Genomic DNA, 21379 nt, shown 5'->3' on the forward strand with positions numbered 1-21379 from the left:
TGGGCCTTGGCGGGCTCAGACCCTGAGCTGGTCTCTAGGCTCCAGTTAAGCAGGACTCAGGCTTGGCTTAGGGGTTACCACGGTTCTCCAGCCTGACCATGAACCAGCCTGGACAGGGGGTGGGGATGCAGAAGCCAAGTTATGCCAGGAATGAGCCTGGGGAATGCAGCAGAGGTCACATTGCAGAGCGGGTACCGACACATGCCGCTCGTTCCAGCTCCTGGATGGAGGCTCTCCCAAAGCCTGGGAAACTGGCAGTGGGCGATGACCTGCACCCACTGGATCCTCATCCTGCTTAGCATATGCCAAATACAATAAAATGCATTAAGTCAAGTCTTTGCTCTACCCAGCGCATGATGTGATTGGCAGAATAACCTTTTTTCCCCCTCTAATTCTGCTGATAGTATGTAATTCTGTTCATCCCTTTAGCCTTAGCCAAATATTTATGTCAAGTTGGGAAAAAATGCCAGGCACAGAGCAGGAGGTGGAGGGGAAGCAATCTAGAAAAGGCTTATAAACCAATTTCAGTACATAAAGAACTCATTTCTGCAGAGTCACACTCAGATTAACAATCAGGTCCCTATGCTGGCCATTCCTTTTTTTAATTAACCTTCAACAGGTTAAACAGCCCAGGACAATGCTATTGGATGATCAATAAACTTGGATGCTAATTCCATACACACAACACAAATGTTTTCCTGGGTTAGGATAAAACCTCAGTTGCTTGTCAGACACAGCAACTGGCTGCTAGTGGGGGGCAGATGGACCCTAAAGCACTAATGATCCCACACACTCATGGATACCCAGCCTGCCTGAACTGCATTCAATTCTTCAGTCACACTGCTGCTCCCAGGCAGGGATCTAACACATACATCACTTCTAACACTTAGCCGGTTCTGGATGAATGGGAAAATTCATTATTCATTTAATTCTAAGTAACAGCCAAATGGCCCAATAATCAGCAGAGTGCCCCAATGCTGTGCCAACACAGATGAGGAACAGCTTCTCTCTGATGCAAAGGGCTCAGCGCTGTAGCTCTTGGGGTAAGAATACGCCATCATTTTCTTAAGAGAGTCAAAAGCAAAAGCAAAGCCATAAATTATTTTCTAATTGTTTAGCAGTGAACAAAGGCAAAATGGGCCTGCTGTGTCACAACTCTTCCAAAGGCACACGTGAATAAACAGGACTGCTGGAAGCCTAACAAACTGACAGCCCATCCCAGGGAACACAAAGAGGAATGTTTGCCTAAACACCATCTTTCAGCAAGACTGTAATCAAAGGGAAAAAAAAACCATGTATGATAAGAAAGATTCCTGGTGGTTCTGGCACAGTGATTATTCTCTAAGTAATTGGGAAGTTTGGAAACACTTGAGTACTCTGTTCTGATGGCATGCTTTCAAAAAACACTAAAAACCCAAATGGAGTAGTTCAAACAGCAAACAAGGCCCCAAACCAGTTACTAAACCAAAGCACTACAGACTGACAGGAAAAAAACTCTACACATTTCTTCACATTTTCTGCACTATGAATGAAGAGATAATGGAAGCCTGTACAGATAGCTGGTATTAGCCTGTCCACAGGACAAAGGTATAACTAGTGCAAGTTGAAAATAATCAACTTGCTTTTATGGAGGAGTCAAACAAAAGGGCAGAGAGGGGAGCTCGAGCTGCACATCCCAGCAGGGACAGGAGTGGGCAATGTGACTCCATCAAGTATTGTGGCCCTGTGAGGAACCCAGGAGGTCTGCACTTGATGGCTTTGAAACTGATCCATAAGCTCTGCTAGGTTTGCAGGAAATCAAAGAGGCAGAAAGATCATGGAAACAGGAAAAAAAATCAGGAAGAGAGATAATACCAGTCAAAACAAGTGAGTAACAGAAAGAGAGGAGGATAAACTGGTCTTCTTCCTAGGCAAGTAGGAAGATCCTGCGGAAAAGCTTCTTAGAACTAAGGGAGCACCATTTCAAAATCCTACCAAAAGACAGCATATCCTGAGAAAACAATGTTCCCCTCAGAAGAAGATGAGTCCAATCAGAATTGCTCCTGAAAAACCCAGAGACCACAGAGCACTCCTGTACAGCGCATCAGCTCTCCCTAGAGCCATCTGCCTGTAGGGAACGGATTTACCTTGGTACAAATCACCTGTGCAAGGGAAAGGCAGCACAGCCTAAGCACACAGGGTTTGGGGTTAAATACAAGTTAATACTGTTTATCTGAACCAGGCCAGAAGCAGCTGTTGGATATAATGAGATTGCGACGGAATGAAATGCACAGCCTGAACTTCTAAGCCATAAAACTGAGCTAAGCCAACAATTCATTAGTTATTTTTTTAAAGCTGGCCATATCTGCTGAAATGTGAGCTAGATCACTCAGCAGGTATTCCTCAGATGCATGGGAGTAAAACATCCTACAAGGTATTATTAATGTTTACTATGTAGGTTGGTACAACATCGTTTATCACTGGCTATCTTCAACAGGCTCAACCCCTCGGGCTGAATTAGCCTGGAGTTTTCCAGAAAACAAAACATGAGGGTGCACAGCCTGAAGGGGATCTCCCCAGGCAGAGCTGTGCCTCTGCTCCTGCAGTGAAGTCTGCAGGCTGGCACTCTGCAGATTGACACCCACAAAGCCCCCAGAATGCCTCCACATGCAGGAGTTCATCAGTGAAAGGAAAAGAAATGTATGACCTCTTTCATCAGTCATGTTGACAAATCAGAAATAACTCAAGATATCTTAATTACAAAGCCCAAAATTCACTTTTGTGGTTCTCTGGGAGGTGTTGGAAGGGAAACAATCCTTCAAGAGAAAGCAATGAGCTGGTTCAGGTTCTTACAGATGGTAAAGGGGCCACAAATGCTGACTTTAAGTCAATAAAAACACTTTCATTAATAATTCCTAGGAATAAATTTCTCTTTCTACAGTGTTATTTTATTATAAAGATGTTTGCTGTCCTGTAACTACTGAAATGAGATCACCCTGAATTTTCCCACTAGCACCCACAAGCCCTCAAGTAGATATTCCAAACCATACACCTGAGTTATAAACCAGCAGTCACAGCACATTTAAGAGCTCCTTGCACAAAAGCCCTATTGAAGGCAGTTCTGCAGGGGGACCCTGCCTGCTGACCCCAGGCAGACGTGGCTTCCCTGGCCTGAAATGGAGAGGTCTGGCACAAAAAGGGGTTTTGTCCAGGAGGCAGAGAAACCCCCCTACCCAAAACACACCTCCCACTACAGCCCTACACCAGCCAGCTCTAACAGCAATGCTTCAAGGCTTTCACAGAGTGAAACAGCCATAGGAAAACCTGCTCAAGCCTCCCCAGAGCAAAGAGGGATTCCACCAGACGCCCAGGAAAAAGCTCATATAAGCTGTAAAACTAATTTCAGCTTCGAACAGAGAGCCGGCCCCTCTCTATCTCTCTAATTGAGCAGGAGAGCAGCCACGGGGACAGGAGAGGAAACCTGCTCTTGTTCTCTCCCAGAGAAAGGTAATGACAGCATGGCAGAGCCTTTCTATGAGCTCCCAGACTGCCAGAGCACCATTCATCAGGAGAATGGGCCGGGAGAACAATCAGAAATCCATTAGCAAGCTGCGGCTCCGCCTGAGCTCCTGATCAAATGTCACAGCGCTGAATGGCTTCTGCTGCTCCGGAGGATGGAAGGAGCAGGGAATTTTTCCAAGGCGATAAAGATATTATTACAATTTTTAGCTTATATTACAATTATTAGCTTATATACGAGGGGCAGCCATTTGCAATCTACGATGTGCCTTCAGGCAAGGCTCTCAAATGCGGGACAAAAGCTTCCAGAGTTATTAAAATGGAAAGAGATCTCCTCCAGCACCAGCGACTGGCACCACAAGGAAAGCGGTGGGGGAGAAGGGAAAGCTGGAGGTGGAGGGAGCATTGCTGGAGGGATGTGAGCAGTGCTTTTCCTGCCTCTAACCAGCAGGATTTCAACTTGGAAATACTGCAAACTTGCGAGAAAATAGCAAGAATTACCAACGCTGCTATTTCCTAGCAGGGGAGTGACTCCACAGGAATAAATCAGCTCATCAGCAGCATTGCACCCTGCTCTTCTGCAGGTTCAGTCCTGCTCTCAGTGACACTTCACTGTCCACCTATCACAGCAGGAGACAGAGCCAAAACCAATCTGCTCCAAATCTACCCGAGTTGCTGCTTCCCTCAGATGAAGGGTGGTCATCAGGCCATTTAAAAAGCAATGCAAATAACCAGGTTCATAAATACGTTTATCCATTAAGGAGTCTGTACCATGTCTCTGCAATGTTATTTACGCGTCTGAAAGCTGTTATCTGAGCTATTATCCAGCACAGAGACAAGAAAAAGATATTCTGAGTGTATTAGCAACATATTGAAATGATTTGTGCAGATTCCTTCCATTCAGATATGTTGATGCTTGAAATATAATGAGGGGTCTCAAACAGGAAACTTGGATATGTATTATAAGCAGGGAAAAAGCAATAATTAAAAAAAAATAGGAATTCTTCAGTGCAAATATTTCCAACTACAACCTGATTCTCATTATCTTTCATCTGCCAGAAAACAAAATTAAAATATCAATCAAATGTAGTGATCCAGGTAAAAGTCTTAGACTGCATCTCTGGTTCAATAACTGCAATTATTGTGTCACTGTTCTCAACTCGTTGAGCTCCTCAAATGAGATCAGAAATGACTACAGAAAAAAAAACCCCAACAACACAAAATCTCAAAAAACTCTCTCATCCACAAGACGTGAATTACATTTGAACAATGACATTTTTGTCTCCAAAACAGGTAACAGCAAAATGAAAACAAGGTTGTCAGCACTGCCAATATGAAACGTTAGCCATAAAAACTGCTACCGTAGAGTTTTCATTTGCTTTATTTACTAGAATTCTTCTTTTTTTTCAAGAGAGAATCAGTCTGAAGCTTTGAAGTGTGTGAAAACAAAGTGTCAGTATCAGATCCTGGAGGAGGAAAGGCTGCTGAGCACAGCTGAGAGACACTTACTGTGACACTGCAAGCCCAGGGTGGGTACAGTGTTTGTTTTACACCAGGGTACGGAGCTGTCACGAGTTATACACAGGAGCAGATCTTAAAGCTCTGCTTGTTTTCCACCCAGACAAGAGGAAATGCACAGCCAGCAAAAGAGCACTTGGATCTACATGAGTCCCAGCAACCTTCCTTCATCTGTGTGGATCAGATCATACACATGAAAATTAAAATACTGTCAAATAATGGAAAGTACTAGAGCTAGTGGCAAAACTCTTCCTGTAATGTGCAACTCCGGGTCTATTTGTAGTCGCAGTATTTTACAAGTTGAAATTTCCTAAGGAAATTCCCTCCAATATTATCTTTATTCTGGAAAAGCCACTTAGGGGTACTCAGACTCTGATCTCTCCTATGCCAACTGTCAGCTGAGCATGAATCTCCTCTAAAACAATAGTTAAGAACCAGTGGAGGAGGGGTGATTTCCTTACTGGTACGAGGTCTGTGTTCTCCCCACAGCCCATCCTGGCAGGGATCAGCCATCACAAGCATCCAAGGGCTGTGGTGTGGCTGCTACCAGATGAGATGGGCTATTAGTGATGGCCCAGTGCCTACAGGACAGATGTCCTCCCTGCAGTCCATAAGCACAGCCATCAGCCTCGCTGACAGCACCAGCAGCTGGGGGAGTGGGCAGGACACTCTAAAATGCCCTTTCTCTCCCTAAAATACCCAGAACCCTTCCCACTGTCACTGCCTGTAGATCTTCAGGGACTTTTCTGCCAGAGGTTTCAAACCAACAACTTCTGAAGTGCGACGCTCATGTAAATAAGTAGTTTTTCTAAGAACGAATTAGTTGAGCATATTCTATGGAGTTTTTTCATTTGTTTTTGCTCCTGTTCATTTATTCCAATCTGCTGCACCTTCCCTTGGAGAGGTTGTTAAACTCTCTGCTAATGGGAGCCAGCACTCGTTTAATTCTTCCTAATGAATGTATGAGTGAGTAGCGGAAGCTATTATGTGGGGCTTAATAAAGGGCGGGAAGGAATTTCCTAAAATTTATTGCCACAGGCTGCTGCTTGAAGATAAAATAAATGGTAATTGCTTGAAACAGGAAAGAGGAGGATGATAAAATGTCCCCAGACATGAGGTAAAAAAAATACCAAATGCTCCGAACCAAAATCTCAAAGCCCAAAGGATCATGAAGGCAAGATGGCCTCCTCCAGCTTCAGCTTTTTATTAATCCTTAAGACTTCTCCTTTGAATATGGATGCTGAAGGATGAACTTGATCTCAGCTGGAATGGTTATTTTATGACACAGAAAAGACATATATATATAAAAAAAGGCATTCATTCTGACTGCATCTTATGAAAATAATATTTGTGGGAAAGAGACAATGTAGAGGAAATGGAAGGACAATGTTTCTGGACTATTGAGTCCAGCAATACAATCTTCCCTAAAATACAATCTTCGCAGAATGGAGGAGACACACATAACATCTTGCTACTATTATGTTCTTTCTTTCCCATTGTTGTGTTGGTCAGGGTTCATGGAAGAAGAGAAATTGCTGAGACGTGAACCTGTGCATTGTTTCTTCAATTTCTGCAACTGTTTGTTAAAAAAGATAGAAACCCGCAGGCTGGATGAGAAAAAGCATCTGAACTGGAAGTCCCAAGTGTCTGTCCTGCTCCAGAGTGCTGCAATCACACTGCCAACCTCCCAGCAAGCTCCAGGTCAGGCCTCAACAACTGGCAAGAACAAAGTGGAAATCTAAGTCCCATCCCCTGTAATTGCAATGTAGGAGAAAAACACAGGTTTTCAAAACAAAGCTTCTTGTTATAACTCACAACAGCCTCCTGTCCACGTAATCCTTCAGGCTTCATTCAGTGTGATCCTGTCAGACAGATGAGTTTGGCTAAAAGCTTTGATCCATGTCATCAAGAAAGCTAAAAAGCAAGTTTCCCAAGAACAAGTCTGACTTTCTGGTTCCACTGAGCTGTTGGAGGTGGTATTTTGCACCTTAGAGACTGCTAAAGTGTTCCCTACCATCAGGCTGCTCAGGAGTTACACCAACTTGCATGTTTAATTACAGAAGCAGTGATCAATAGCTCAAGGGTCGCAGGCTGTGGTGGGAGAGGAGAGCAGGGATGTCAGGGATGTCTGGATGTCACCTTCTCCAAATGCCATCAGCATTTCAAGTCCAGCTGTCCCAAAAAGGACACTGCCAATCTCTAAAGCCAATCTTCCCAAAATGCAGCAAGAAGGAACAAGTATAGAAAGATGCCAAAATATCAATCTGAGTGGGCAAAGGAGCCATCACCCTTTACTTAAAGGGGCAGAAAGAAAGAAATATTATTGTCAATAGCAAGCTAATATATCCAAGAACTTAAAAGCTGACCTGAGAAGAAAAACAAGATTAGGTTTGCTCTTTTTTGCTGCTTTGGGCAGACAAAGCCCCTCTCTGAAAACCACTATTTTTCATGCCAGCTTTGACCATCTTAAAACCAGGAAAAAAGAGGATAAAACCCAATTTTTCTTTCTTAAATCCTTGGCAGGTCACCTGCAGGAGCAGGCCAACAGCTTTTCCAGCAGGCAGTAAGAAATTATTACTTCCTTTCTAAACAAGGATTTCAGTTGCTTCAGCTCAACAGCAGGATTTCCATAGCCTTACACAATACAAAGCAATCACTCAACCTGCAAGAGCATCCAATTTGAAAATGGACAGTTGTTTCTCCAAGAGAAAAAGCAACAATTTTGATAGAGACAAAGAAAGCCAACAACAACCAACCCCAAAATAATCAAAACAAATAAAAATAAACAGCTTTAACACACTGAAAGACAACAGGTGAGCAGTTAAGTGCGAAATATCAGGGATATACAACACAGATTTTTCAAAGGACCAAATTTGGGTGCCAACAGGATAGGCATCTACTAGAGGTGTTATCCAGGAAGAGTTTAATCTTCACCCACTCCAATGAATAAATCAAAGCCAATTAAACATGCACAGCATTCCATGTTGGCATCAATACCTGCACAAAAGGCAGAGCTCCCAATTTAAACCAGCAAACACAAATTATTCCATTTCTGTGGACCTTCAAGCACTGCCACACTTTCAACCCTCTTTCCCTCCTATGAAGAAATCTTACTAACCATTTATATGGGTTATAGAGCAAGAAGTTGCAGCCTTATGATGACAAAGAACATAAAGGATCTGGTTTTGACTTAGGAACAATCCAAGCAGGCACTTGTTAACTATCTGTGATGTTGTTCCCTGGTACAAGAAATAACACAGGACTTCATCTGCCTCAGCACCAGTGCATCCTGGAATCACTGCCTACACAAACCTCAATTATCCAGCCTAAAAATATGCATTTTACTTATCCAAGGACAAGCCCAGCACAGAGGAGAAATTATTGAAAAAAAATCTCAGTCATTCTTTGGAATGTAACACTGATGTCAGATGCAAAGAAAAAGCTGGTTTTTTTCCTGTATTATTTGGTCTGCTTTTGGTAGCACATTGCTAATGTGTGCAGGGGCCAGGTGTGGGAGGAAGAGAGGAGGTGGCACAAGGAAAAGCAAGATCCAAAGTCCCTGTTGTGGTTTATCTGCGGTGTCACAGTAACAGCAGCTCTGTCACCCAGTCTGGCTCATAGAAGAGCCCTGGAGAAGCTGGAAAAGAACACGGAGAGAACATTTCCATGGCTCTCCTCCCCCATCCCTGCTATCTGCTTTTACTTGTGCATCTCATAAAACACCCCCAGGCCAACCCCTGGCAAGGCCAGCTCCTCAAGCTTCATAAAACGTCCCAGGTATGATCCCAGGCTAAAAGCAAATCCCTCCCCACAGCCACAAACCTTGGATGCTCAGACTGAGATGTCAGTCCCTGAAATCAGGAGTCAGGGAGGGTGATTTGTACTCCAGAGGAGTCAGCAGTGCTGCATGGCACAAGGAGGTGAATTCCAACATCCCTGGCTCCTGTGGGGCTTTGTTTGGGCAGGAGCTGCATTCACACAGCTCGGACCCACCACAACATGGAGTCAGGGTGGAGGTGCACTAACAGAACTCAGCAAAAGCTCTCTCACACACATCATCCTCCATCCCTTTTTTGTCTAGAGCATTGCACTCAGATTGGTTTTTTTAAATACCTTTTTTGATGAGGAGAGAGGCACAAGGGGAAGCATCCAACATACTCTAATCCTATTTGTTGTAGTCTAAAAGAAATCCATTTGTTCAGCTTTGCATTCGGCATCCTTGTGATAATAATTTTTAATAGCACTGCTTATTTGGATCCATTTTAAATAAATCAGAAGTGGATTATAAGTCAGGAATGCACCCTGCAATTACCTTTTGAGTGTGAGCCCTCTCAGGTAAGACCTTACTCTGCAGAGCTCCCCTGGACTCATCCCTTATGGACACCTCCACATGGCTGACCATGGATACAAACAGAACACACTGCAGCAAGACAAAGAGAACTCAAATCCAAGTGTGATTGTGCAAGACTGTAGTAAAGAGGTCTTGGAGTAGAAGACAGCACCTTTACTTGCACAGGCTTAGTTTTACTCCTAAAAATTTTAGAAGTTACTACATTTTTAAAATTCAGCTTCTAGCAATTCCAATTTGAGAATCATAAAAAGTGCTGTATTAATAATTGAGATGTAAAATGCCTGTTTGAGTCACTCCAGCCCTCAGTCCCCCTCCCCAAAGGGCTTGTTTGCCTTAGGGGAGCATTTCACAAGCAGCACACCAACTTTCTAAAATACAACTTCAGCAGATGAAAGCCTCATAACCAGAGAAGAGCCACCTTCCTCCTAAATCTGGAATTTTAAAAACTGTGACACCCATGGAGCAATTTAAAGGTAGAATGGGCAGGATATTTCAGCCCAGCCAAGCACTTTGGCTACCACATGGTGTAGTTATTTCAGAAGTGGCTGAGTGGTGATCTCCCCATTTCAGCCACAACATCCACCCTTTATCTGCGGGCAGACACAGCTCTGCCCCGGCTGTGACTCAGGGCTCTGGGGTGACGAGGCACCCCCAGCACTGGGTGATTCAGGCCTGTCCATGGCCATGAAATGTGTCTCATTCCAGGGGCTCCACATCATCCTGCTCCCTGGCTGCTGAAGCCCACCACTTCCTAATTTGGGAACGCTGCAGATGACAGAGATGTCTGAGCCGCGCAGCCACGGCTCTGTTGGTGTCTGTGACTTTCACCTCCATGTTTTTAATGCCTCTCTAGTTAGGCAGGACTAAATGATGTGGACATGCCAAACACAATGCAATATTCACTTTCTTGGGGAAAAGCAGCCCAAGTTAACAAATCAGAGCAAAAACACCTCACTGGATTTGTGCTACTTATTGCTATGAGGGGAATGCAAATCTTTCAAGTTAACATTTCACGGTTCTTTGAATCCTTACCTGATAATGAATGCAGCACTGATCTATTTTCATTTAATGTTTTTCAAATCCTGTGTTTTTAACCACGATTACAAAACCATGCTGCTGCTCACTGAAGTTCACAATTCCTCTCAGGAGGGGTCGGCTTATCAACATTGCAGCAGGTCTTCAATGAAATGTCATGCACTGCCTTTGCTTTGCAGAGGCAAAACTGCAGTCACCAAGATGATTATATTAGCATTTCAAGCTAGCATTTGCCTCCAAAAATCCAACCTTTATCATTCTAATTCCTCCTTTTGCTTGGCTCAAAATATCACCTGCTTAAGAGGTAGCTCAGTACGTGCTGCTAACCAGCCACAGCCTTCAGGATTTGACCCTCTCCAGAATAACTGCTGCAGCAAATCCAGAATTAACTCCCAGATTATGTCTCCAAATTGTATTTCACAAGCACAACAACCCACATCACATCTGGTGGTGTACCTGTGGTCAGAAAAGCCTTTTTTATCCCACTTTTCAGCAAGAGCAAGGTAAAAACCACCAGCAGTTCTCACAGTGAGGTCTAAATTAGACTGAAGTTTCCCCAACAGGTTTTTTTCCCCAATGACATGGAATTTGAAAGGTTGAGCAACACTTACACTGTCTTATGTGATCACCTCATAACAATAATTACTACTTAAAACCTGAAACATGATAGCACCTTGACATCCACCCTCAGCGTGGGAGGCACTATTTAGACATAACAGACAATCTGCGGAGCCCAGGGAAATTACAGCTTCTATATGAACATCAACAGTATCAAATGATGGGAAGAGCTTTGTCTTCCCTCCAGTTCATTTCCTGTAAAGGACATCTATTTTCTATTAAATAGCTGCACGTTGAGAAAAAAAAAAAAAAAGAATGTATAATAGCAAACACATTTAGTGCAATCCATCAATAAGTCTTGTAAGAAGTAATGGTTTAATTGCAGAGACTTTTAAATGCAGCTTCTTATCCATCCAGCTAAATATATTAAAGAAAAAATAACAGCTTGGCATTTATTCAAAACTTTTCATTTGAGCTTTCCTAAGTTATTTGCAAACATGAGGTGTAGCCAGACAACAATAGCTCTAATAGCTGTTCCAGTTATTCAGGCTAAAATGGGATGTAGTTTTTAAATTAACATTATGTGTTCTCAGACTTATATCAGGAATGAAAAGAACTTAGAGCCAATAAAAATAATAAAAAGAAAACCCCATTCACACATACATATTTATAGCTTAAACTATTTTGCTAGATGCACTAAATCTTCATTATTATAAAAGTCTCCCACCCAAAAGAGATTTGAGTAAAATAGAGTATTACTAGATTACAGCTTTGCTTTTGTGAGCATTGTTATGACTTCATAACAATTTAACTCCACCATTAGCTCTGTGAGAGCAATTCTGACATTCAGACAACACCAACTGTGTAAATAAGTGTCACAGGCTGAATTTGTTTCCAGATATTCCCTGAGCATCCTTGCCATAAAAAGCTCATGTTCACAAATGTTGAACTCAATGCTACAAGAGGATTTACCAAATCAATTTCTATACTGAGAGGGATCTAATATTTAATATTAATATTAGGAAAGTATTTCTATCTTTTAAAAGTCAGTGCAGCATGACAAAAGAAGTAGGGGAATTAGACCAATTGCAGAAGACATCAATAAGTGAAAAGGAATGCAGAACTGAAAACCATTTCTTTTATTTTTTTAAACAAAGAATGGGCTGAAATGGAGCTTGAGGAGATGAGGGAGCAAGATTTTCCCATTAACAGTGAAAGCAAACATCACCTACCAAGCTTTTTTTTCATCAGCAAGCAAGCACACAGAGATTACAGGTTCTAGTAGTGTCTAAAAAGACCTGACAGCCACTATTTCTGAAATTCACAGTTGTCACTTCTGACCCTGGTTCTCACCATTAAACCTTTTTTGCTCACTTCCAAGACTCTCACTGCAGGGATTGTTTTAATCAGAGCAAGTTAGTGAAGAGTCACAGAAGACATCTGGTGGCCAGTGCCCCAAATGACAATTTCACTTGCTTTACACCTTTGCAATAAAGCTTAAATTTTATTAAGTAAATAATTTTAAACACTTCAAATTAATTCAATCATTTCATTCACAAAAACCCAAGTGAAAACAGTTGTGTTTGCTGCATAACAGCCCTGTGATAACCCTCTGTGGTCAGGCCAGGAGCTGAGAACTTGGGAACAGGTATGTTACATGAGGCTGAACGTAACAAGCAGCCTTTGAATTTGGGCAACTTGAACACGAATGACAGAGCAAACATTTCCTGAAAGCCCAAGGAATTTCCTATTTAAAGTTTCCATGGCCTTATCCCACTACCATTCACACATTCAGCCTCTGGAAAAACAACCTTGTTTATTCTGGGAACACACAGGCACAAAAAAAGGCCATGAATTAGCCATCAGTTCCCCCAGGTGTGGAGTGGCAGGAGATCAGCTCACTGGGGTCACTACCAAACCTGACAGAGCCCATGTGGGTGTGTTTTGGATTCTGGATGTGCAGAGCAAGTGAAATTTCCTCCTCTGCAGCTCAGAGTGACAGGAAGCACAGGGAACATGCCCAGGTCACTCTGTACTTCCAGCAGAGATGGACACTGGACAGGGAACAAACAGCAGGTCAAACAACAGGGGAGTCCTGTCCTCCAGCAAGCCTTGCCATCCAAACCCAGCATTTAACAGGCAGCAGAGTATGTAATTCAATATATTCTTCATCACACATTATTCCCAGTTTCTGAGGCCATCACTCCCTCTTTGATGCAAATGTGGAGCGCAAACCACAGCAGAGGAAGGTCCAGCCTTTTACTATTTCATGAGCTCTAAGGAGACACTGGAGCAAATAACATTTGCTACTGCTCAGACAGCACTTCAAAGGAGGAATCTGCAGAGAGGCAGACTGGACACAGCTCAGGCCCTGGAAGACGTGGCAGGAATAAGGTAGGAACTGAAGTCAGCCAAAATGATAAATGCACCAGAATGCCTTAGAAAAGCAGCACTAATGGATAAGCAGCTTCTCAAGGCAGGCAACATGTAGCAATATTGATTCTTTAATACACACAATGAAACCAAAGTCTTAATGATTAATAATCTGTTGTGAAAGTCTATTCATTAGGTAAAAACAGTGCTCAGAAATGACACAACATAAATCAGGCAGTCTCCTCACTCATGAAAGAATGATGAGCTTGCTCGCATCCATGTAAATTAGCAGCAATCACTCTGCATAAAAGCAAGCTCCTGCTTTTCACAACCCAGCTGGTAACAGTCAGGAAAAAATGTTGGAAAAAAAAGAAAATATACATAAAAAACCCCCTAAATCTAATTTCAACACTAATTTCAAAAAATACTTAAGCAAAAACTAAAGCAAGCTGGTACTCAGGACACACAAGGAAATGTGTAGAAAGGGACTCCTCCCAGAGCACAACACACCATTTTAGCAGAATTATATAAAATTTTGCCACAAGCATGATGAAACTTCCAGCCATCTCACAAAAATTAATCCTTAATATCTAAGTGCAACACTGGCATTAAACACAGAAGTTTAAAAATCAGATTTAAGAACTAACTAAGAAGTAATTTAGTTAAGAACCAAGGAAAGACACTGCCTTAGGCAGCTTTACTCACTAAAATTGAATGTTCATTACCTTTTTGCCCAAGAATCCTCCTTAAACCAATTAAGTGGACACTCTGGCAAGCAGATTAATAACCTCTACAGATTGTTTAGATTGATCTTCAATCAACATAGAGCAGAGTAAGAGCTGAGTGATAAGAGAGTCACAGAAGCAAAGAAGCAAGAGTCCCTGTCTCTGCTGGAACTGCTCTGGATGCTCCTACAGCAAAGGACTTCACAACAGACCTTTTATAAGGAGACTAACTCCTCACAAGAATGGCTGAAGTGACAGAACACTGCTGGGTGCAGACACTGCTCCTCACAGACACTGCAGAGGGAAGGCAGCCCCTTCCCCCTGCCAAAGAATAAGGAAAGCAAAATCTGTATTTTTCCATCTGCAAAAATACTCCAGAAGGTCAGTAGTGTTTCAAACACTTCCTTCAGTCTTTGTAAATGCAAATCAGAGTGTTTTATACAGCTGAAAGAGATGGTACCTGCAACACACCCAGTGTCCACCCACACAGTACCACAGCCATGCAGGTTTTAAACTTTACAGGGTGGCTCAAGTACACTGAGGGAGCTGCAGGAATGTCCTGGTGATGCTGAAATACTTCAAACAGGCCAAAACCCACGGCAGGTGCTCTGAACTTTTACTGAACACAACACTGGTGTCAGCTGGGTGTGAAGAGCTGGACAAACTCCTGCAGCTCTGTATCCCCACTGCCTGGTGCCAGCTGAGAGCATCCCTCACTGGCACCTGCCAAGGCTCTGCTTACAGTCCCATCCACACCAGGGCTATCAAAACACTCTCCCGATTATTTCTTGTCTGCTTTGTCACAGTTCCTACAAGCACAGCTGGAAACACATCCCTGTTGTTCCAAGGCACAACCCAACAGCATCACCACCCTAAAGTGACAGTCAACAGGACAAGACTTTCCAAGGCCATTTCCACCTTTCTGCACCCTCAGGATTTGCCACAGAGCCTGACACTGAGAGCACCAGGGATGAAACTCAGGACTCTCAACTCTCAGCAACAGGATTGTGTCAACTCCTCACTTTCAAGCTTCAGATTTAAACTTTCCAATGTAAAATACTGTGAGTTTGATGGTAAATGTTGAAGTGTGCTGAAAGAGATGACTGCCTGCAAGGGAAGATTTCTATGCTAATACCCTGTAGCCTTCTCTTGCCTCCCTGTCCTGATTTCCTACCACAGCCTCCCTATTAAAATTTGTAAATAAAAATGCAGAACTAGCATAATCTGTTAATGAAAGTCTGGCATATGAGCAAGCACTACCTATTTGTCATGAAGGAGATCAACTGCTTAAATATGGCAAGTTATCAAAGATTAGCCAGTGCACAGAACAGAACTGCTTTTGCCCAGGAAAGGGATTAGCCTTTCCCCATCATCACCATCATCATCCACCTCAGCCTGTGGAAAAGCAGTTTAGAAAGTCTTAGGTCTCTCTCCATACATATTCCAACCATAGATCAAGTTTTGTGGAAGAGCTTCTTAGCAAAACCTAGTAGTGTTTGATAATTGAAGCAAGAAAAAAATACAGCAAGTGATTTTTATGATGAAAAGAGATACAGTCAGAGGCAGTAAACAAATCTGCATTCAGCATGCAGCAGATGTCAGCATTAACCAGGCTAATACTGAGGCACAGTGAAGTTGGATTCATACGCAATGATCCCAAAAGCTGGAGATAAGTCTCTCCTAATAGAGATGGAAATTGAAATTTGGGAGCTGCCAAATCTCCAGCCTGACAACAAAGAAAGTTTTGTCAGCTCAGAATGAAAACCTGAAATACTGAAGGCAGACTAAAAAATGGCTTCCAATTAGGCCAGTGCTAATGATCCAATTTCAGGTGAATGGTCTAAAGTGGAGTCAGGAGTAGTAAAGCAGTTTCTTTGAAGTCTCAGGTTTTGCAGTTGGTGAAGCAGAGACAAAGTATAGAAATTCCCTGAGGTACAATGGAAAGAGATAAATGCAGGGGTTTTAAGTACATGGGTTTGAAGAAACAGTTCTAGTATGGAAGGAGTCTCATTTAAATCATTTCCATTATGGGCAATTGACTATCTAATAAATGTATATTGCATATAAGGAAGACATATTGAGCTCCCCTGTAGGATAAAGGATAATGAGTACAAAAATCAGACCTTGAAGATAATCTTGTTCCAAACCCCTGCCATGGGCAGGGACACCTTCCACTACCCCAAGCTGCTCCAAGCCCTGTCCAACCTGGCCCTGAACACTCCCAGGGATCCAGGGGCAGCCACAGCTTCTCTGGGAACCTGTGCCACCCTCACAGGGAGGGATTTATTCTGTGTATCTCATCTACCCTCAGTTTGCAGCCATTCCCTGTGTCCTGTCCCTCCAGACCCTTATCCAAAGTCCCTCTCCAGCTCTCCTGGAGCCCCTTTAGGCACTGGAAGGAGCTCTGAGCTCTCCCTGGAGCCTCCTCTGAGCTGAACATCCCCAGCTGCCTCCAGAGCACAGGGACTCCAGCCCTTGGAGCTCCCCATGGCCTTGTCTGGACTCTTTCCAACAGCTCCATGTCCTTCCCATGCTGGAGACAGCACTGCAGGTGGGGTCTCAGCACAGTGGAGTACAGGGGGAGAATTCCCCCCCTGCCCTTCATCCCACACTGTGGGATGAGCCCAGGATATGCTTAGAAGTGATTAGAATGTAATTTATTCATTTTCACAACTGAAGTACTTGAAACATGAAACTTAACAGCATAAAACAAGATAGATTATTAAACATAGAGACCCTTAAAATTTATTTTTAATCGATAACGTAGGAAATGGTACTTTTAATTGTTGGGGTTTTTCCTCACAGTGAACTGTACAGGGCACATCTCCAACTGGCAGCTGTGGCAAGCTGGTGCTATAGATCCATTTTCCACAATTGCTTCCTAATTAAAGCAGTAAAATCTTTCAGCACCCTTGTAAGAAAAAGAATTCAGATCTAATATGACAGAGACTGTAGTTGGCTGACTTCAGCTATATTCAGCACTAAATGTTTAAGAAAAATGGACCCAGTTCTGCAGTTTATCTCTCTTTACAGTGAGGTAAACAGCTCATTTAAGCTTCCCTATCACTCACCTGCTGGAAGAGAAACTCTAAGACCACATTTGATCACTATGAAAGACTATGAAAAGGCCATTTTTGTTCGAGTGCTTTATCAATCTCTCCCTCATCTCAGCATCACGTATGTAATAATTAGAGTTCATTTTTTAAGCCTTCAAGTGCTGCTTTTGCTTGGAGATACTGTTCTACCAACATGCTTCAGGGGATCTGCTCATCATTCAGCACAGCAACACCTCCATGAGACAGTCAGAGGAGGTGTGGTGTTTGCCAGTCCCTCCAGTCAGCTCCTGCCAACTCTGGGATCACAGCTGAGCCCTCTGAGCACGCACCTTCCTTTGCAGAAAGTTTGAGTTTTGCTGAAATTAACATTCTGGAAAGGCACAAGATACACTAGTGTGCAAATTTCAAGGTGCACTGACAGAGTCTTTCCCCTTAACTGTCTACTGGCCACACTTTTTTCTCAGCTGGATGTCCCCAAAAAGCAGTGATTATAGACTCAACTGTCACCAAGGAAAGCAGAGAGAAAGAAGCAAACTTTGCCTTTATAATTCCTCTCAAGTTCAAGCTTGCAAGCAAACTGTGAGCTGGAGTAATCTGCAGCAGGGTGAAATTTGTGAAATCCCAGCAAGGGCTACTCTGCTGCCCTGGGTAACGACACGAGCATGAACTCCAGCTTGTAAAACACCCTCCGTGGGGAAAGCAACAGCACAAAGAGACAAGCCCAAAACTTGCCCATAGATTACTTTTTTCCCCTTAAGGCACTCCTCAATTGTCAACTCAGGACAAAATTTAGAGCCTTTTTGCATTATTCTCACAGAACATTTGAGCACCAGCAGAGCTGATTTCTGGCCAGTTGCCTCCTTGGCTTTTCAGAAGCCTCTCCATGTGTCGCTTTGGGTGCTACGGAGAGTGTGACGACCGAAAAACAGAATTACTTTGCTGGAAGTTATTTTGCCTTACACTGTTAGAATTTGACAATATTCACCAACCCTTTCAGCCAAAATCTGGTACCACTGAAGCAATCCAGATCTTTCACTAAGTGCCTGCTGGATGAGCTCAGTAAAACTTTGCAGGTAATGGTCCCACCAAAAGAAGATCACAAATACCTTTATAAAAACAACTCTAAAAGGAGAGGCCTACTACCAAAAGTTCCACTTCTTGTATTTGTTTTATCATGGGCTTTAATATACAAGAACTTCAGACAAGTACATTTAAGAATTCACCTGTCTCTAGGGGGTTAAGTGCCCCACCATGGAATTTCTCCTTAAGCATTTCTTAGTTATGAAAAGCCAGAAACACAATTTTCCTGGGACAAACCAGTTCCCACAGTGCAACAGAGAAACCAGATACAGTGTTTGGTATTTAGAAGAAACTGTAATAACATACTGAAAGGGAAACATGCAAATATTTAAGCCCTGGAAAAACACCAATCTTATTTTTATGGACTACAGCCCATGGCACAGTAGCTGAATAGGACTGAAGGCATTAAATACTGATCTGTTCATTAATTATAAATTATGTCAGTCTATTTCAAAGGCAAGTTACTGAAAGGAAAAGGAAAAACTTTCTAAAACAAACTTTGTTCCCTCTTAATTTGTCCAGATTTTTAATATGCCATTTTTCAGGACAGGAGCAGCCCAAACTCAGAAGAGAGCTGAATAAACAGTGGTACTGCCTTCTACTGCCAGGACCTGGGAGAACCTTTTCATCCACTCAAAAGAAGAAACATTTCCTCATGTGTATAAGCGAGGCTGATCTTTTGCAGTTCTTTTAACAGATGTCCTAGCCCTGATGTCCCCTTTCAAGTTTATTCTCTTCTAAATCAAGACACCAAGGTCTCTTGTGGACATATGGCACATGGACATTAGAGATGCCATTTTTCCTCGTGAATGTGCTGGGATCTGCTGACCTCAGGTCACACTGGCAAGAAGTTACCATCTGCCTATTGCTGTTAGATGATCAAAAAAGAACGTTTCTGGCTTTTCTGCCACAGCAAAACACCAAAGGGACTAAGAACACTGTATTGCTTGCAGCAAGTGCTCTGGCTGTATCTCACCTGACCTTGAAACTCTGTCCAAAGTAGTAAAAGCAGGAACCAAACTGGGGGTGGAGGAGTGGGTATATCACAGCACTGAAAGCAAGGAAAAATCCAGCAGCAGGTTTAACATCAGAGGGCCAAGTTAGCCCTGATATTCTCTAACCTTCCCTTAATTACCTCAAGTTTCTTCAGTGCACAAACATTGTATGGAAAAATAAAACACTGAAGTAACTCAAAACAGTATTTCAGCAGGGCAGGGTAAACATGGGATTTCTGTGTGTTTGTTGAACACTGCAGAGAATTCCTTGGGCCCTTCTAGAAACACAGAATGAGAAAAAGCTAGAAAGCAAAGCCCTTTAAAAGTAAGAACAAATCAAAACTTTTCCTCTAATGAGATTGTGTTCTCAGACAGCAAATATTTCAATTTTTAGTTCTATTGTGTTCTCAGACAGCAAATATTTCAATTTTTAGTTCTATACAGATTACAGATGCAGTTTTGTTTTGTTCACAGATAAACTTCCTCTACAGGACAAAACTGTTGCAGAAGCTTTGTTAAAGTCACATTCTCCAGCCAAAGACAGCAGCCAGCAGCACATAATTTCAAAGAAATCTCTTAAAATTCTAATATTGTATTAGAATTTTAAAAGTGTTGTTCAAAAGCAAGGATTACTCCAAATTTTAAGCAAAACCAATGCATTTCTGCACCTCACTTCTGTAGAGATGCCTTCAGTATACAGTTTCTTTGGTTGTGGGAGTGGAGGGGGTTGTTTGGTTGGTTTTTGTTGTTTAAGGAAGAATTTGATGCAGTCACCAAATCCACCTCTGAGTCCCACGGAGTTTTTCATTTGGCTTCTTTCCTGAGATTCTGAACTTCCCTCATACTTTGCGGAAGGCCAGCAAGTGACAGGGTTGCTCTACCCCAAACTTCTGGCCTCTAGGACTTCAATCCATCACAGCACAGGATGGAGGTTTAACCAGCTATGAGAAACCACTGAGCAAAGCTGCTCCAAATGCACCAAGAAACTCTTTTCACAACAGCATTAAGTTCACAAACTTTCCAAAATAAAGGTTTTTTTCCAGTTCCAAGTAGCAAAGTCCCTTCGGTAAAGATAATTAAAGAACACCTGTGACTGACCACAGCATCACCACTGGCTGAGTGGTGACACAGACAACTCAAAAAGAATCAAACACTTCCCCAGACTGCAAACCAGAACATAACCAAGGCAGAAATGAGAAACTTGTACAATGTTAAAAAGTTACTCCCTTGCATTTCACCTTTAGTTGTACAATAACCTCTCCCTAGGTTTCAAGCACTCTAACCCAAGTATTTTCTTAAAAAACAAATCAAGATGATTTGCATTAAGCAGCAAGAAAAAGAAAACAAGACTTCCATAAAGTACATGTCTGTATCTGCTCCATGGTCTTGAATAAATCCATATTATACCTAGCTCAGCAAACCAAAATTAAACCAAATACCAATAGAGACTTCTCACCATGTTCCACGAAGACGTTGCAGTGTGGGCCCGCATGCCTCGATGACTCCTTCTTCCCTGCTCCTTTGATGAAGTGCAGGGCAGGCAGACTTGGCCTCCTTTGGTCCCCAAGAACTTTTCCAGGCTGCTGCCCCATAAAGTAACTATGGGCAGCCTTTCCCAGGACGAGAAGTTTTTGTAGCAGTCTGTGATCCCTGATCTTCCAGGCTGGGAAGGAGTTTTGCAGGAGAAGGTATTTAGGTGGGTGCACTGGCTGCACTCACAGTGGGATAAAGTCACTTGAGGTGAAGAATTAAGACAAATTCCTCCAATGCTCCTGAAGACAGCAACAAGGCCCCTTAGGTGATTTTATGCAAAAAAAAAAGAAAAAAAAACAAACAAAACAAATAAGTTCAAACCGCTCAGCAATGACCAAGCAGTACCAAAGTTTCAGGTTGCCATATGTAGTGTGTCTTCCACCAGCTAAAGGAGAATCAGTTCATCTCACAAGCAAGAAACCACACATGGGCTCACCCAGGGCAGGAAACAGCCATTCCCACCACAGCTAGTGTCAAGGTTTCTTTTTTTTTCCTCCTTTTCTTTTGCATAGCATTGAGTTAGCAAAGGCCAAAGAGCCACGGGGATTTGGCTTCAAGTATCGCCGAAGTCCAGCAGGGTCAGGAGCGCTGGAACCACGGCAGCTCTCCGGGCGAAGCAGCAGCAGCAGCAGCTCAGGGTGGGCTCCGCACGCTCCC

The 21379-nt window shown here is 42.8% G+C and overlaps 1 protein-coding gene across 1 annotated transcript in view; it reads right to left on the reverse strand.

The window, feature by feature from the left end:
- Positions 1–21373, reverse strand: part of ABL1 (ABL proto-oncogene 1, non-receptor tyrosine kinase) — a 77679-nt gene extending 56306 nt beyond the window's left edge. The window contains exon 1 of the mRNA XM_005421284.2: positions 20646–21373. Within this exon, the coding sequence (XP_005421341.1) occupies positions 20646–20781 (136 nt within the window). The 5' untranslated portion in view covers positions 20782–21373. The remainder of the gene's footprint in view (positions 1–20645) is intronic.
- Between the last annotated feature and the right edge of the window lie 6 nt (positions 21374–21379).

The sequence above is a fragment of the Geospiza fortis genome, unplaced genomic scaffold, assembly GCF_000277835.1.
Source record: "Geospiza fortis unplaced genomic scaffold, GeoFor_1.0 scaffold27, whole genome shotgun sequence".
Taxonomy (NCBI): domain Eukaryota; kingdom Metazoa; phylum Chordata; class Aves; order Passeriformes; family Thraupidae; genus Geospiza; species Geospiza fortis.